The sequence below is a fragment of the Pseudorasbora parva genome, chromosome 23, assembly GCF_024679245.1.
Source record: "Pseudorasbora parva isolate DD20220531a chromosome 23, ASM2467924v1, whole genome shotgun sequence".
Taxonomy (NCBI): Eukaryota; Metazoa; Chordata; class Actinopteri; order Cypriniformes; family Gobionidae; genus Pseudorasbora; species Pseudorasbora parva.
In genome coordinates, this window is record NC_090194.1 from 13,129,711 (window position 1) to 13,148,973 (window position 19,263).

At 35.5% G+C, this 19,263-nt stretch overlaps 1 protein-coding gene across 2 annotated transcripts; it reads left to right on the forward strand.

The window, feature by feature from the left end:
- The first annotated feature begins 11 nt into the window (after positions 1 to 11).
- si:dkey-200l5.4 (uncharacterized protein LOC795026 homolog) lies at positions 12 to 18,683 on the forward strand. 2 transcript variants are annotated; one of them, XM_067433720.1, is made up of 13 exons: positions 12 to 146; positions 1,362 to 1,415; positions 1,519 to 1,551; positions 2,256 to 2,288; positions 2,390 to 2,422; positions 2,524 to 2,556; positions 2,787 to 2,819; positions 8,445 to 8,477; positions 15,040 to 15,069; positions 16,451 to 16,477; positions 16,681 to 16,698; positions 16,811 to 16,855; positions 18,450 to 18,683. In XM_067433720.1, the coding sequence occupies exons 1-13, from the start codon at positions 92 to 94 to the stop codon at positions 18,479 to 18,481; spliced, it is 459 nt and encodes a 152-aa protein (XP_067289821.1). In that variant the 5' UTR covers positions 12 to 91; the 3' UTR covers positions 18,482 to 18,683. The 2 variants fall into 2 exon arrangements, with proteins under 2 accessions (XP_067289821.1, XP_067289822.1); XM_067433721.1 differs by lacking the exons at positions 16,681 to 16,698; positions 16,811 to 16,855; positions 18,450 to 18,683 and adding an exon at positions 16,610 to 16,632.
- Positions 18,684 to 19,263: the final 580 nt, after the last annotated feature.

Here is a 19,263-nt window from a genome sequence, read left to right on the forward strand (position 1 = left end):
AACGCGGGATTCAAAGCACACACTGGCATTGGGCACTTAGAAATTTAGCACTTTGTTTCAACTTGTTCAGCATCCACCTCCATCATCCGAAATGAGAACTGCCGTACCCATAATGCTCTTTGTTGCAGTGGCAGGTTTCCACAATGGTAAGATTACAATATGACAACATTTGTATGTCTGTCTAGTTTATCTGTTTGTTGTTGTTGTTGTTTTTTTTGTAATGCCAGTTTTAAACAAACATCCGACAAAAAAAAGCTGCTGCAGCCTTACATTTTTAAGTACAATCAACTTGGATGATAAAGTAATTTAGACTTAAATTACATTAAACTAACTTTATAAATAAGTTGAATTTTGTATAACATAGAAAAAGTACACTGTAAAAAAAGTTACCTGGTTGCCTTAAAATTTTGAGTTTATTGAAATTAAAAATTTGAGTTGATACAATGAACATTTTTTGAGGTTCGACAACCTTTCTTAAAAGATTATTAAAAGATTTTGTAAGCATATTGGGTAATTGTGTGTGATTTATTTCTGATGACGCAGTGAAACATGCCAAATAGTGCTATTTTCATGATTTATCAAATTTTTTATGTGGTTCAGATACAATAATATTTTGAGTTTCTATTTATTAAACAAATTTCAATCAACTGAAATGTTTAATTTCAATAAACTCAAATTTTTAAGGCAACCAGGTTACTTACTTTTTAAAAGTTTAACCAAAACAACATTTTACAGTGTAGAAATTTGCTTAACTTATTTTGATGAGTTAAAGCAATGTAAAAACATATATTGTAATAACTGATCACTGTAAAAAATAAATTGTTGATTTAACTTAAAAAGGTAAGTTACCTGGTTGCCATAAAATGTTGTGTTTATTGAAATTAAAATGCTGACTTAATACAATGAAAGAGATTGGTTTAATAAATAAAAAACTAAAATATTATGTTATCTGAACCACATTAATTATTGAAATTTAAGGTGATAAGGTGAAAGATCAAACATTGTGATAACAAAGTCTTATTTTTTAATTAAATGCATGCAATATATATATATATATATATATATATATATATATATATATATATATATATATATATATATATATATAAAATATTTATAATAATATGTAATAATAATATGTAATAATTAATTATGTTTATGTTATGAATATTTGGCCACGTTAATCTGTGCTTAGTTAACTAATATTTCAGTTAATTTACATGATTAATAAACATTTATTTATCCTATATTAGCTGTCCAAATAAGACAGAATTTTCTGTGCACAATCGGCATGTGCTGTAGCCTATAAACTGTGTATGAGAGAAATTTAATTATAGCTGTTTACATGTTTGTGTTTGTAGTGATTTCAGCATCACTGGAATTTGATGGAGGCAATAAATCGCTCGAAGAGAGAGGTATCAGTCTTCCATGTTCTACCCAAAGAAGTTTTACTCAAAGATTGAGAAAGACAAAAAAGATAAATGTAAAGATACACTTGTCCATTTTTTCTGCCCTCAGTGTATGAAGAGAACGTCACGACAACACAACCAGGTGGGTCAGTTTCTTCTGATAATATCATATTCTTCTGATAATATTCTATACACTATATTGCCGAAAGTACTGGGACACCCCTCCAAATAATTGAATTCAAGTGTTCCAATCACTTCCATTTTGGACAATTTCATGCTCCTAACTTTTTGGGAACAGTTTTGAGGATGGCCTCTTCCTGTTCCAACATGACTGCGCACCAGTGCACAAAGCAAGGTCCATAAAAACATGAACAAGAGAGTTACTAGCCTGAACAGAGTTCTGACCCTCAACCCAATAGAAAACTTTAAGAATGAATTAGAGCAGAGACTTTGAGCCAGGCCTTCTCGTCTAACATCCGTGCCTGACCCTTACAAATGCACTTCTACAGAATGGTCAGAAATTCCCATAAGCACACTCCTAAACCAATGGTGAAAAGCCTTCCCAGAAGAATTGAAGCCGTTATAGCTGCAAAGGGTGGGAACACTCCATATTAAACCCTACGGATTAGGAATGTCATGTCATTAAAGTCAATGTGCTTGTCGTCCCAAAATGTTTGGCACTATAGTGTATATTCTGCTAGCTTAGCTTCATGCTTACCTCCTTATTTTGGAGGTCATTCAATCGCCACCACTGACTCAGCACTAATATGATTTTTCACAAACACGCTCTTGTATATCTCGTGCACATTAGCACGGGCTGACGTAAATGTATGTCTGTTTCCTCAGATGAGTCGGATTATGCAGCTGCTCATGTGAACGGTAGGCCTACATATGGAGCAAATCAAAAGCTGATCAATTCAAATGCTTAAACTGACGCGTGTTTGCGGCCATTTACTCACTCTCGATATTCTTTGACTCAGTGACAGAAGATATCTTAAGAACGACTAATATGGGTGAGAAAAGTCTTGTTTTATTTGAATCTTAATCATCTGAAAATGTCCAAGTAAATAGGCATGTTTGTTTATTTCCGAATTTGTCTTGGAAACTTTATCAGACGGAGAGACAGAGGCACTGACACACGAGACAGGTAAAGGGGATGACTTTTTCATATTTTCTGGAAAGATACAGTACAGAAGATGATGCATTGCAGGCAGCATACAATTAATGTCAAAATATATGACAAATATATGTAATAATATAGATGTATAAAGATAAAGATAGCCTATAGATGTATAAAGATAAAAAAAATAATGAATTAAATTGTGGATCATTGCTGAAAATGTATGCGTATTTGTGCTCATTAACTGCTTTTTACAGAGACAAAAGTGCCTGAGAAGAAAGATAGTGATGGTAAGATGACATGAATCTACTACAACTTATACACTGTATTCCCCAACAGTGTTCTAAACTCAATAAAATTGCAGAGTTGTACTCAAAGCTGCAATATTGTTCAGGCACCACAAAAGTTTTAAGTTCACTTAAGTAGTTTCCAGTTATTGATTATTTAGACAAGATTAGCTCTTAGTTTATGAGTAGAACTGACCCCCTAACTCATTTCGTTCAAGAGTGGATTGAAATTACGTCTGACGTAATAATGACGTGCAACTTCATTGGAGGTTCATATCAACATGGCAAATTCAAATAACCTAATAACCTATACAAACCAACATAAACAAATAAAAAAAATCGGACATTCCAATGAATGGTGAATGACCTAGTCTATGATCGATTGTGGCGGATGTAAATAAACTTTGACATTGTTTGCAAGGACTGCTGCGCGCACCCGGATGTAGGCAGCAACATCAAGATATCCATCATCAACAACATCAGTCTGCATGCTAACCGTAACGCCTGTACACAAAGGTAAGGACACGCCTTAATGTACTTTGTTTATTTATTTGTTTGCCATCTTCCAGGCAGACCTCAGCTAAAGCGTAGGCTTGTGAGAGAGACCTTTTGCAGCTACCTGCATGTTTTAGCGAATTAACTAAAGTTAATTGTCTCAGCTGTCAGCCAGCCAGCCTTGTTGCACTACTTTAGTGGGATAACTGGACAGACAAACCGTATGGTTTTAGCACTACCAAAGATCCTTTATCCGTTACTGGTGATATCATATATAGGCTTTGGCCGCGCAGGTTAGTTTATAGACGGACACTGAAGGTATAGGATGAGTTTAGACTCAAAATGATTAATAAATGCACACAATTGTCCATGAACTTGATAAATGTTGCAGACGTATTTCACTATCCACAAACAAATGCCTTATAACTTGTGTGTGCAAAATACAATTTGTACAAATAGACACATAATTGTGAATACAAAACTTCGATTTTATATTAAGAAGTCAGAATTTGTGCATGCAGTGTGATTTGCATTTGTGGATCCGTTGACGGATAGGCTAGGCAAGATTAAATCAGGTTATGAACACTACATTCATCACAACAGTTTTCTCCCATAGAAAACCATTATAAAATGCGTGTTATGCAATAGCACGTTCAATAAAGTGTACGCCTACTTTTAATGTCACCGTTTTACTGCAGGAATAAACGTTTTTATGGGAGAAAACGCTTATGTTCATAACTTGATTTAATCTTGCCTATACAAAGTATGCGTTATTATAATACTTTTATTAATACCTTTTTAATGTTAGCCTACTTTTAAGCGTTTTCCTCGTCTTTATAACGAGTACACATAAAGCGTCTTATAGGCAGAATAACGTTCACAGTGCCGTTGTCTGTTTCGGCAGAATACTGTCATCTAGAGGCAGCAGGTGGGTGTGTGTGTGTGGATCGTGCAAGGCCAAACCGGCGAAATGAAAGTCTCAAAATCCAAATGAATCAAATAGGATCGACTCACAAACGAGTCAATGAATGCACGCGCGTCACCGGATCCGCGAATGCACACACACCGCTAGCGTAACTACACTGTCACTGCAGCTGCAGACGCCCGAAGCCTTTGTGCAGCGGCTCCCACAATGCTAGCCTAGAGCCTAAGCCTATACTATACCTCTGAGTACTAAATACTAAACTAAAGAAAGTTTATTATATTTTCTGGCTAGTTTACTTTATACTTTCTATAATCATAACCATACTTTCACCGAAACGGATTAATTAAAACAAGTTTAAATGGGTACATCTTCTAAAGATGTTTTTCATTCTTCGTTTTCTCTTTAATGACATACTCCAGTTTACTTTATTTTTTATAATCATAACCATTATTGTTTCACCCAAACTGAATAATTGAAACAAGTTTAAATGGGTAAATCTTCTACAGATATTTTTTATTCTTTGTTTTCTTTTTTGACACACTCGTTATTGTTAAAGTACACTACACGTGCTTCTGTGTGCATTTTAAGCACTTTTTGTGTGAAATCATATTTATTTTGTCCATTAAAAGTGTTATTTCACTTTAATTGAGCGTCAGCAGCGCAGCAAAATAGGCTCGCCGCCGAAACCCCCGCTTCACTGCTGCTCACGCGACGCTTGCGGTGTGAAACGGCCGTTCATTGCACGCACAAATTCTGACTTGCATTAATACAAAATCGAAGTTTTGTATTCACAATGGCCCTCATTTATCAATCTTGCGTAGAAACTGGTGTATATGTTGGCGTAAGATTATTCTTACACTCCTCTCACCGCCTGATTTATGAAACTGTGCGCACCTCTGCAATCCAGGTGTACGCAATACTTGGCCTTGATAAATGCGGCGGCTGAAAACGATCGTCATTAGAATAACACGCCCCTATATATTCAAGTCTCCGCCTCTCCCACGCCCTCATTTTACGCCATGGACACACAGAAGACGGCAAAGAAGCGAAACTTCTCCGACGTGGAGATCGGGCGCGCTCAATCATCTCACTAGTCCACTAGTCAGGGCACTGACTAGAACATAAGTCAATGGGCTGACTCCCTGATCAGTGCTCTGACTGAACTAGAGAGATGATTGAGACGCGCCCATCGAGACCATCACCAGGGAAGTGAAAAAAAACAAAAACGAAATTGTTTTATTTGAGAGTTTAAAGAGTGGGAATAAAGGCACAGACAAAAACAAAATATGGATCTAAAAAAACGAGTACTCTTAATAATGTGGAGGTTGAGAAGCACACTCCAGCAGTTTAAAGCTGTTTGGATGATAAATTACAATGCATTATTTTACAGCACGTTTTGAAAAAATTAGCAATTTCGTATCACGGCATGTATTGGGGTGTACAATAGTGATGATGATGTGATGTGGAGTACTACCATTCATTCACAATAATTTACATGACAATTTGTAAGATTATTATTATTATTATTATGATTATTATTCTTAATGACGCTTGTTATTCAGAAGAAGAATGTCGTTTTTATTGATTTTATTATTATTTAAAAGAAGAAGGTCATTTTTATTATTTTGTCAGTCTGAATTATTTTAGTCCCAGTCCGTGCGCAGCTGCCGGGCCAGGCGGGCCTGAAACGTCAGATAAAGCGCACAGGCTCGCGACTGGAGGAATACATATGCCTACAAATCAAACGCTTTGGTAAAGTCACACAAATTAAACATTGACGTTCATGTTACACAAAAATAAACACTGAATGTTGTTGTTGTGGTTTTTAACAGTGGGTCATATAGCATATCTTGTCAGTGCGTTTTGTGGTGTTATGACTTGTTAAAGTTAAAAGGCATTTGTTTGTGGATAGTAAAATAGTAATTTTTTTACGGATAGTAAAAGCTCTTCAACATTTATCAAGTTCATGAGTTATTGTGTGAGTGTAAAATCATCCCATACAAAGCAATGTTTCATAACTTACACGACTTTTGTCAAACACATGACATGCCAGGCACACAGGCAGCACGCTTTTAAACATTTTATTAGTAGACTACCTAGCTAGTTGCCATAGGCTACATGGTTCGCATTAGCTGCTAGATGTAATGAAAAGTAACACTGCAGTGATTGCATCTGTCTTATATTAACGTCCATTACTAGTGTCACAATGTAGCCAATGTGTAGCCTATATTATTATAAGTGTTTTGTATGCATTTATTTCCCAATGAAAATAGCCTAGCCTAATCTTATCCCTTTGTATCTCTCCACAGGGATACACAAAGTCTAGGGTTGAGTGAATATTTTACTGAAAAGAAATTACATAGTGCACCTTTAATATATGCATAGGATTAATATTCTACTGATTTGTCTTCCTATTACCCCACAATCCCTCTGTCTTTCTAGGAAGACGTCGATATCAACAGCAGACGGACAGTTACTCTGCGGGCCCTTCCCATCTTCCTGCGGGAAGATGCTGCTGGATTTTTTAAGACCTGGAATGTAAGTTTTTGATTCAACTGTGTGTCCTCTTTCACTCTCTTTTTTTTTCTTACTTTGTCTTCTCTGTATATCTCTTTCTATTTAACCCTCTCTGACCTTGCAACCAAAAGACAACAACCCCAACCATCTTCCTAGCCACCAGAATAGCAATTTAATCATACCACAGTAATTCACCAAGAATGTCATATTTGGAAATTTCACCTGAACTTTTCATTCACTGGTATTTCATATTATATTAAATACACATGTAGTGTTTTTCATTGACTACTCTACTCATTAACTAATTACTGTCATGTTCTTCAGGCAGATGAAATTGACCTGCCAGACATCTCGGATGCAGCTCTTGCTTATTCTCACTGTCTCAAGTGATACGGACTCCCTTGTGAAGTTTGGTCCTGCTATCAATTCTATAGTTCTTGAGGGAGATTTTGTTGTGCGTGATATAGCGGAGTTGACCGAGGCGTTCATTTTGCTGTTCGGCTTAATTTATGCACTTCACCTTGATTATCCAAAACAATTGTCATACACATTCAATTTCATTCTGAAAATTATAATGGGTTTGGATGACCTGAAGCGGTTACCTCCAAGACTGCTTAGCCTTAAAAATGAGTTGATGATGGATGAGTACTAAGTCTGTTTTCCAAATGTCATTGTTTGGACTGCCAGCATGTTTATAATCAAGCAAGAAATGGAATACCATTTCCCCCCGCTTTTTATTAATGTGTGTGTGCCTATTATTGTCGACCTATTATTTTTGGATTGGCCTATTATGTTGGCCTATTAATTTTGTTTTGTGAGTATTACTACCTTTGTTGTTATTTCTTTGATTTTCTGTATGAACCCCATTGCTAGGGAGGTTTTTCTGTTAAATAAAAAGAAAAGGAATCTGCAGTGAAATTGTCTTTTGAATAGTTTTTTATTTGAATTATACAACTTAAATATATTTGATTTTGAGGAAATTAATAAACATAAACAGTCAATAAAATGTGTTTTTAATAGACTTAAATTAACTTAAAAATATAAGAGGCTGAATTGACAATGTTTAGGTGTGAGGAACTGAATGAGTCATAACATAACCTCAATATATTATTAGGAGTGATAACTTTAAAAAAACAACTCTGTTTCCAGTCTCAATTTTGTTAGTTTTAACAATGGTTTCAAATTCATCAGGTTCATTGAACTTATCCAAACTTAAAGTACTGATTACTTAAATTTTTAGTTTGTCAAATTATTATGTTTCAGTTCATCAGCTTCCTCAAAAAAATGAGTGTGAATAATGTTTCTAGTTTAGAGTAGTAATTACTTAAAATATTTGTTTGTAGAAATTATTTGTTTTAATGTTGTTCATTTTCTCAAAGATTTGGAGTCTAAAGAGCTTGTCTGACTAATGTAGTAATTACTTAAAACATATATTTCTCACATTATTCTTTTTAATTTTATCCTTGTCCTTAAAGATTTTGAGCATTAAAAAAGTATAATTTTAAGTAGAAGTTGCTTAAAATATTCTTTAACATAGATAAATATTTTGAGGTAATCAGTTTCATCAAATATTTTGAGTTCATTTAACCTGTTGGGGAATACAGTGTATATTACACATATATGTGCAAATTACAAGTGTATAGTCATATTGCTTTATTTACACATTTGTCTGCTTTTTTGAATAATAACAGATGGAGAGACGGAGGCTCTAACAGTTGACAGAGGTAAAGGAAATTACCTTTTTAAAACTATATATGATTCAGTACAGAACATAATTCTGCATTGCAACATACATGCATGGCATTTTCTGAATATACGGCCCACAACATGTGTTATTTTTAACATATTATATTCAATGCTGCACTGTATTCCCCAACAGGTTAAATGAACTCAAAATATTTGATGAAACTGATTACCTCAAAATATTTATCTATGTTAAAGAATATTTTAAGCAACTTCTACTTAAAATTATACTTTTTTAATGCTCAAAATCTTTAAGGACAAGGATAAAATTAAAAAGAATAATGTGAGAAATATATGTTTTAAGTAATTACTACATTAGTCAGACAAGCTCTTTAGACTCCAAATCTTTGAGAAAATGAACAACATTAAAACAAATAATTTCTACAAACAAATATTTTAAGTAATTACTACTCTAAACTAGAAACATTATTCACACTCATTTTTTTGAGGAAGCTGATGAACTGAAACATAATAATTTGACAAACTAAAAATTTAAGTAATCAGTACTTTAAGTTTGGATAAGTTCAATGAACCTGATGAATTTGAAACCATTGTTAAAACTAACAAAATTGACACTGGAAACAGAGTTGTTTTTTTAAAGTTATCACTCCTAATAATATATTGAGGTTATGTTATGACTCATTCAGTTCCTCACACCTAAACATTGTCAATTCAGCCTCTTATATTTTTAAGTTAATTTAAGTCTATTAAAAACACATTTTATTGACTGTTTATGTTTATTAATTTCCTCAAAATCAAATATATTTAAGTTGTATAATTCAAATAAAAAACTATTCAAAAGACAATTTCACTGCAGATTCCTTTTCTTTTTATTTAACAGAAAAACCTCCCTAGCAATGGGGTTCATACAGAAAATCAAAGAAATAACAACAAAGGTAGTAATACTCACAAAACAAAATTAATAGGCCAACATAATAGGCCAATCCAAAAATAATAGGTCGACAATAATAGGCACACACACATTAATAAAAAGCGGGGGGAAATGGTATTCCATTTCTTGCTTGATTATAAACATGCTGGCAGTCCAAACAATGACATTTGGAAAACAGACTTAGTACTCATCCATCATCAACTCATTTTTAAGGCTAAGCAGTCTTGGAGGTAACCGCTTCAGGTCATCCAAACCCATTATAATTTTCAGAATGAAATTGAATGTGTATGACAATTGTTTTGGATAATCAAGGTGAAGTGCATAAATTAAGCCGAACAGCAAAATGAACGCCTCGGTCAACTCCGCTATATCACGCACAACAAAATCTCCCTCAAGAACTATAGAATTGATAGCAGGACCAAACTTCACAAGGGAGTCCGTATCACTTGAGACAGTGAGAATAAGCAAGAGCTGCATCCGAGATGTCTGGCAGGTCAATTTCATCTGCCTGAAGAACATGACAGTAATTAGTTAATGAGTAGAGTAGTCAATGAAAAACACTACATGTGTATTTAATATAATATGAAATACCAGTGAATGAAAAGTTCAGGTGAAATTTCCAAATATGACATTCTTGGTGAATTACTGTGGTATGATTAAATTGCTATTCTGGTGGCTAGGAAGATGGTTGGGGTTGTTGTCTTTTGGTTGCAAGGTCAGAGAGGGTTAAATAGAAAGAGATATACAGAGAAGACAAAGTAAGAAAAAAAAAGAGAGTGAAAGAGGACACACAGTTGAATCAAAAACTTACATTCCAGGTCTTAAAAAATCCAGCAGCATCTTCCCGCAGGAAGATGGGAAGGGCCCGCAGAGTAACTGTCCGTCTGCTGTTGATATCGACGTCTTCCTAGAAAGACAGAGGGATTGTGGGGTAATAGGAAGACAAATCAGTAGAATATTAATCCTATGCATATATTAAAGGTGCACTATGTAATTTCTTTTCAGTAAAATATTCACTCAACCCTAGACTTTGTGTATCCCTGTGGAGAGATACAAAGGGATAAGATTAGGCTAGGCTATTTTCATTGGGAAATAAATGCATACAAAACACTTATAATAATATAGGCTACACATTGGCTACATTGTGACACTAGTAATGGACGTTAATATAAGACAGATGCAATCACTGCAGTGTTACTTTTCATTACATCTAGCAGCTAATGCGAACCATGTAGCCTATGGCAACTAGCTAGGTAGTCTACTAATAAAATGTTTAAAAGCGTGCTGCCTGTGTGCCTGGCATGTCATGTGTTTGACAAAAGTCGTGTAAGTTATGAAACATTGCTTTGTATGGGATGATTTTACACTCACACAATAACTCATGAACTTGATAAATGTTGAAGAGCTTTTACTATCCGTAAAAAAATTACTATTTTACTATCCACAAACAAATGCCTTTTAACTTTAACAAGTCATAACACCACAAAACGCACTGACAAGATATGCTATATGACCCACTGTTAAAAACCACAACAACAACATTCAGTGTTTATTTTTGTGTAACATGAACGTCAATGTTTAATTTGTGTGACTTTACCAAAGCGTTTGATTTGTAGGCATATGTATTCCTCCAGTCGCGAGCCTGTGCGCTTTATCTGACGTTTCAGGCCCGCCTGGCCCGGCAGCTGCGCACGGACTGGGACTAAAATAATTCAGACTGACAAAATAATAAAAATGACCTTCTTCTTTTAAATAATAATAAAATCAATAAAAACGACATTCTTCTTCTGAATAACAAGCGTCATTAAGAATAATAATCATAATAATAATAATAATAATCTTACAAATTGTCATGTAAATTATTGTGAATGAATGGTAGTACTCCACATCACATCATCATCACTATTGTACACCCCAATACATGCCGTGATACGAAATTGCTAATTTTTTCAAAACGTGCTGTAAAATAATGCATTGTAATTTATCATCCAAACAGCTTTAAACTGCTGGAGTGTGCTTCTCAACCTCCACATTATTAAGAGTACTCGTTTTTTTAGATCCATATTTTGTTTTTGTCTGTGCCTTTATTCCCACTCTTTAAACTCTCAAATAAAACAATTTCGTTTTTGTTTTTTTTCACTTCCCTGGTGATGGTCTCGATGGGCGCGTCTCAATCATCTCTCTAGTTCAGTCAGAGCACTGATCAGGGAGTCAGCCCATTGACTTATGTTCTAGTCAGTGCCCTGACTAGTGGACTAGTGAGATGATTGAGCGCGCCCGATCTCCACGTCGGAGAAGTTTCGCTTCTTTGCCGTCTTCTGTGTGTCCATGGCGTAAAATGAGGGCGTGGGAGAGGCGGAGACTTGAATATATAGGGGCGTGTTATTCTAATGACGATCGTTTTCAGCCGCCGCATTTATCAAGGCCAAGTATTGCGTACACCTGGATTGCAGAGGTGCGCACAGTTTCATAAATCAGGCGGTGAGAGGAGTGTAAGAATAATCTTACGCCAACATATACACCAGTTTCTACGCAAGATTGATAAATGAGGGCCATTGTGAATACAAAACTTCGATTTTGTATTAATGCAAGTCAGAATTTGTGCGTGCAATGAACGGCCGTTTCACACCGCAAGCGTCGCGTGAGCAGCAGTGAAGCGGGGGTTTCGGCGGCGAGCCTATTTTGCTGCGCTGCTGACGCTCAATTAAAGTGAAATAACACTTTTAATGGACAAAATAAATATGATTTCACACAAAAAGTGCTTAAAATGCACACAGAAGCACGTGTAGTGTACTTTAACAATAACGAGTGTGTCAAAAAAGAAAACAAAGAATAAAAAATATCTGTAGAAGATTTACCCATTTAAACTTGTTTCAATTATTCAGTTTGGGTGAAACAATAATGGTTATGATTATAAAAAATAAAGTAAACTGGAGTATGTCATTAAAGAGAAAACGAAGAATGAAAAACATCTTTAGAAGATGTACCCATTTAAACTTGTTTTAATTAATCCGTTTCGGTGAAAGTATGGTTATGATTATAGAAAGTATAAAGTAAACTAGCCAGAAAATATAATAAACTTTCTTTAGTTTAGTATTTAGTACTCAGAGGTATAGTATAGGCTTAGGCTCTAGGCTAGCATTGTGGGAGCCGCTGCACAAAGGCTTCGGGCGTCTGCAGCTGCAGTGACAGTGTAGTTACGCTAGCGGTGTGTGTGCATTCGCGGATCCGGTGACGCGCGTGCATTCATTGACTCGTTTGTGAGTCGATCCTATTTGATTCATTTGGATTTTGAGACTTTCATTTCGCCGGTTTGGCCTTGCACGATCCACACACACACACCCACCTGCTGCCTCTAGATGACAGTATTCTGCCGAAACAGACAACGGCACTGTGAACGTTATTCTGCCTATAAGACGCTTTATGTGTACTCGTTATAAAGACGAGGAAAACGCTTAAAAGTAGGCTAACATTAAAAAGGTATTAATAAAAGTATTATAATAACGCATACTTTGTATAGGCAAGATTAAATCAAGTTATGAACATAAGCGTTTTCTCCCATAAAAACGTTTATTCCTGCAGTAAAACGGTGACATTAAAAGTAGGCGTACACTTTATTGAACGTGCTATTGCATAACACGCATTTTATAATGGTTTTCTATGGGAGAAAACTGTTGTGATGAATGTAGTGTTCATAACCTGATTTAATCTTGCCTAGCCTATCCGTCAACGGATCCACAAATGCAAATCACACTGCATGCACAAATTCTGACTTCTTAATATAAAATCGAAGTTTTGTATTCACAATTATGTGTCTATTTGTACAAATTGTATTTTGCACACACAAGTTATAAGGCATTTGTTTGTGGATAGTGAAATACGTCTGCAACATTTATCAAGTTCATGGACAATTGTGTGCATTTATTAATCATTTTGAGTCTAAACTCATCCTATACCTTCAGTGTCCGTCTATAAACTAACCTGCGCGGCCAAAGCCTATATGATATCACCAGTAACGGATAAAGGATCTTTGGTAGTGCTAAAACCATACGGTTTGTCTGTCCAGTTATCCCACTAAAGTAGTGCAACAAGGCTGGCTGGCTGACAGCTGAGACAATTAACTTTAGTTAATTCGCTAAAACATGCAGGTAGCTGCAAAAGGTCTCTCTCACAAGCCTACGCTTTAGCTGAGGTCTGCCTGGAAGATGGCAAACAAATAAATAAACAAAGTACATTAAGGCGTGTCCTTACCTTTGTGTACAGGCGTTACGGTTAGCATGCAGACTGATGTTGTTGATGATGGATATCTTGATGTTGCTGCCTACATCCGGGTGCGCGCAGCAGTCCTTGCAAACAATGTCAAAGTTTATTTACATCCGCCACAATCGATCATAGACTAGGTCATTCACCATTCATTGGAATGTCCGATTTTTTTTATTTGTTTATGTTGGTTTGTATAGGTTATTAGGTTATTTGAATTTGCCATGTTGATATGAACCTCCAATGAAGTTGCACGTCATTATTACGTCAGACGTAATTTCAATCCACTCTTGAACGAAATGAGTTAGGGGGTCAGTTCTACTCATAAACTAAGAGCTAATCTTGTCTAAATAATCAATAACTGGAAACTACTTAAGTGAACTTAAAACTTTTGTGGTGCCTGAACAATATTGCAGCTTTGAGTACAACTCTGCAATTTTATTGAGTTTAGAACACTGTTGGGGAATACAGTGTGTGTGCAAAATCTTGGAAACAAATAATTTTTGTCATTAAAATTAGTTATGAAATTATCTAAAAAATATATATATATAAATGTAATAATTTTTTTAAAAAAATTATATAGCAGTTTATACACAGTAAAAAAATGTTGTTTTTTGTTGGTTTAACTTAAAAAAGTAAGTAACCTGGTTGCCTTAAAAAATTGAGTTTATTGAAATTAAAAAATTGAGTTGATACAATGAAGGAAATTTGTTTAATAATAGAAAATCAAAATATTATTGTTTTCGAACCACATACAAAAATTATGAATCATGAAAATAGCACTATTTGGCATGTTTCACTGCGTCATCAGAAATGTAACACACACAATGACCCAATATGCTTACAAAATCTTTTAATAATATTTTAATAAAGGTTGTCGAATCTCAAAAAAATGTTCATTCTATTAACTCAAAAGTTTAATTTCAATTAACTCAAAATTTTAAGGCAACCAGGAACCTTTTTTTCTAAATATTTTTTTACAGTGTATAGATCAGTGGTGGACACACATTTGATGTGTTTGAAAACTATAGCTACATTTCATGCTAGGTTAATTTTATGTTAGAAAATAGTTTATGCTATAGTATTCAACAACAACAAAAAATATTGTTTTAGAAAGAATGGTGATTGGAGTGTTCCATGTTTCCATCTCTCTGTTCAAAAGTTTTCACCTTTTAATTATTTTTTAAATTTAGGCTATAATCTGGCAGTTAGGTTATTTTTCACAGTTAATGTAATGTAATAAAACAAATAATAAAACATGTTTAATAATGAAGTCAAGACCCTTCACACATGTAATAGCTCACACATGTAGGCTAACAAGTAGCTTAACGGTATAAAAAACAATTCGTTCTATGATTTTTAATTCTTTTTTGTTTGTTTTTTTGATGTAGGAGAGCACTTCGGAAGTGACGAGTCCGTAGGTACGTGCGGCGCGTTGAAAATCCTTTTTTTTTAAAGGGGGGGTGAAATGCTGTTTCATGCATACTGATCTTTTTACACTGTTAAAGACTTGGAATCCCATACTAAACATAGACAAAGTTTCAAAAGTTAAGGTGGACGTTTGATGGGAGTATTTCTTTGTCAAAAATACTACTTCCGGTTAGTCATAAGTTTCGGCAAGTTTTTTGAGATCATGCGTCCCCTTTGACGTTAATGGGGGCGGAATTTCCTTGTATGGGCCTTACGGACAATTCTACCAGAAGCGCGTGAGAGAGAGCGAGGGAGAGAGCGAAAGCAACAGGCTACGCCCATCAAAGCGCTGGCTTGTAGGATGCTGGACAGGTGACAATTACACATAGCACATAACAATGTCACCAAAAAAGTGCGTTTTTGGTTGCCAGACCAAGACAGTCCTGCACAGATTCCCCAAAACCCCACGTTAAGGCAACAGTGGATGTAATTTGCTTTTCCGGATCAGCAACTGAGTTGCGCGAATGTTTATATCTGTTCGCTGCATTTCGGTGCCGACTGTTTCATAAACAAGGCCCAGCTCGACGCCGAATTTTCTCAATCGCCTAATGCTGAAGGATGGAGCAGTCCCAACGTTAGAAGGGTGAGTGAGACTGCTTCAAATGTCTGTGTTTTTTTTAGTCCGCTTACTGTCTACACAAACCACGCGTAAACACACAAACACACGTGCACAACTGCACTTCCCACATGTACACCTTCAAAGACATAAATACGACGATATAATTCAAGTATAAATATGTAAATAACACAAGCCGCTAAGCATATTATATAGTTAGTGTATAACTTGTACCACATACAGACGTCCTGCTCTAGTCGTTTTTGCTGCTGCTCCTGTTCAACTGCAGCCTCTGGGTCTGATTCCGGATCATAGATGTATGGCTGTATCTGATTAAAAGCCATATTTTTATTTTGAATAAAGTTTTTTTCCCGCTGTTAGGGATGACGCACTCGACTCAAACACAATAGCAGCGCGCTGCTGCACACGTCATTATTTAGCTCCGCTCACACGACACGCCCCCACCCGCTCGGCTTTTTTCGGAAAGACTCGGAACAGCGCATCTTTCTTATATAATTATTAAAAAAATAAAGACTTTTCGGAGATATGCAGGATGCAATGCTACTCTATAGGTACTCAAGATTGACATGACACTGACTGAAACTGAGTGTTTCACCCCCCCTTTAAGGCAAATATACATTTTACAAGAGTAGATAAGAAAATCCAGTCATCACCACACGAGGGCGACAGTGCAGTGAAACTTACAGTGAAGACTGTAGTTTGAAAAGCGATCATGAACTGACCGCAGGTTGTGTTGTGTGGTTTTGTTTATTTAGATAACGACTCCGAGGAAGACAGTCACAGTACGTATATTCATTTACATTGCAGGCTAATACACAACAAAGACACCATGAAAGCACTGTAAATTATATAGGCGATGCATTTTTTTTTGTCTCAACTTATCTTTCCTATGTTATTTGTATCATTTTTACAAGATGATTAATGGTGTGGGTGTGGCTAAACTGCTGACTTTGTAAAGTTATGTAACATGTCTCTTTTTGCACAGCCTCTCAACAGAATACAGGTAAACGCTTTTACGTATTTGTATCCATAATTGAAGACTGTGTAAAATGCAGATTGTATTCATGATGCATGTGATATGTATAGTCAGTAACGGAATGGGTGTTATTTTCTAGAGCACAGTGAGCAGATAGAGAATGTGAAGAATGTGAGAAGTACTGGTGAGTTGCGTCTGTTAACCTCTTAACCCTCGCCCTGTGCTGAGAAATAAATAAAAAAATGACATACCCCAAATAAAAATGTCTGCAGCTCTTAAACCCTATGGTCTATATCCATAAATGTGGTCTTATTTTAAACTAGACACTTTAAATTATGTTACCCAAAAGTCATAATAACTCAAATAGTATAGGGACAGATTAAAACAAGGGGAAATATGCATGTAAGTGACTCACGTTTTTATTTTTTTATTATTCCCTTATGGAAAAAAATATTAGATTTTAATTTTTATGCCCTGAAAATAACCTAAATATAAAACTGAATGTCTGATCATGCTTTGATTAAAATTTGAGGACGATTCTCTCAAAAATGTAGCTTCTGTAAGCTTTTATGTCAAAAAAGACTGGGCGTCCTTTCAATAAAGTCCAATTATATTAGAACATTTGTGTAATAGTAAAGAGTAGTTTTTATTCAAATAAATCTGCAATAAACTGCTAATTATAATGCATTTGCAGTCCCTGATAACTAAAACAACTATTTACAGAATTTACAAGTGTAAAAAAAACTCATTTAGTTGATAAAAACAGTCTCTTATTTAGTCTGCGCGTTGTGTGTAAGTATGTGTGCTTACACTGGCAGGCGCTGGATACGATGAATGAAAACTGTGGAGACGACGGTAAGTAACAGCTAAGTAAGCATGAGGTATTCACCAATGCTTCTTACGACATCTCTTACAGAAACTACGCAAAATATTGTCTTTTGATTCGTTACTACATCCATCAATCAAATCTATGCTGGCTATGCATTGGCTAGGCATTGACTGGCTTATCCAACAAAGGACCGGCGAGTTTGACTGACAGATGTATCACCCAGTGACGCGCTCCCTTTCTATTTATGTGTCCTAGTCAGCTTTTGATTGAAGGAGAGAGACCTGGGAGGGTTTAATATAACCGGAACAGTCCACAGTACAGGGGAGATTGTCAAAATAAGGCTTACAATCGCTATTTCATTGAAAATGGACATGATTGATTACTCTTAACACAAAACGCTTATGCAAACAACGGAGGATTTTTAGTTTTTTCCCCTTATTTTTTCGTTGTTTTGGATTAAAAGTGGGATGCATTTTGAAGAGTGGACTCTTACACAGACATGTATGCTGTTGTTTTGTGGATTCGTCCGATCTGATCTGAACGTCAGGAGATGAAAGATGAGTACCGCGTTCATTATGCTAATGTTTAAATAGCCACTGCTTTAGCATTTAATTTAACCCTTTCCTCTCTGGTGTATTTATTGCAAAAACGAGTTCAGAACATGAATCTTGAGTGTTTTAGCTTTCAAATGATGCATAGTTTGTGATAGTTGATTGAACAGTTTGTATAAAACAAAAGTAATTATAAGTAGAGACACGCCCACTTGCGTCAGACGCCCCGCCCACGATCCGGTGCGGATTAAGAAGTTAATTCAGCCAATCAAAGCAATGTTAAAGAATATATAACAATGCCATTATACGATGTTGAGGGGTGAAATGTCAAATATACATCATACGTTTAAAAAAAATACAATAAATTATATTTTTCTCAATGTGACCTTTCTTTCTAGAGGATCATAGTGATGAAGATTACATTGAATAGTTGCCAAGCGGAGTGTGTGAAGCGAAGAGTGTGTGGGCTATGTGGAATCTGTAATATCTTTAAAAACCTAAATGTCCTGTTTTATGAAGCATATTGCAAAATTGCTAACCTGTGTACCACCTGGTCAACATCCAATGCAAATATTGTGATCTTTCAGTTTCAAAGAACACTGCTTTTCTTAAATAAAGACTGTAAACACTGATGGCGTCCAGCATTCATATAAATGGTAGCTAACCTGCTGGTGGGTGTTATAACAGATGATTACATGGCTTCTTACATAGGCAGCAGATGTAGGTGGTGTTAAACATATCTAGGGCGGTTATCCAGGCCAGCGCCGTCTACAGTCCTTGGGTGCTCATTTGAGATTTATTTATATCATCTGCATTGTCCCATCTTATTTTTGGACCAAAGATGCAACGTTGCAGCTTACTTCAAAATTAGGCATCTAAAAATATTGCTGTAGAGTTAAAAAATAAAAAATAAACAATGCACCGTAGAGCATTTTACTAATAATTAACAGCAAATTCAGTAACATTACATCATGTTGACCTACACACTTTAGTATGGAAGGTCGTGCCACTGAATAAATATAAAAATAAATACATAAATGTAATTGCCAGACACAGAATTACGGGATATAAACTCGCAATTGCGACTTGTAATATCAGAAGTGCATGATATAAAGACGCAATTATGAAGAAAAGTCAAGTCAAAGTTTCCCCTCAGAATTGGACTTGATACCGCAACTCGCATTTCTGCGTTTGCATCTTACAACCCCGAGA

Bases quoted from the DNA above. Each gene is read 5' to 3' on its own strand.
- si:dkey-200l5.4 (XM_067433720.1), top strand. From the start codon at position 92: ATGAGAACTGCCGTACCCATAATGCTCTTTGTTGCAGTGGCAGGTTTC. The intron at 147-1,361 runs GTAAGATTACAA...TTGTGTTTGTAG, and splicing joins AGTGGCAGGTTTCCACAATG to TGATTTCAGCATCACTGGAA. The intron at 16,856-18,449 runs GTGAGTTGCGTC...CTTTCTTTCTAG, and splicing joins GAAGAATGTGAGAAGTACTG to AGGATCATAGTGATGAAGAT.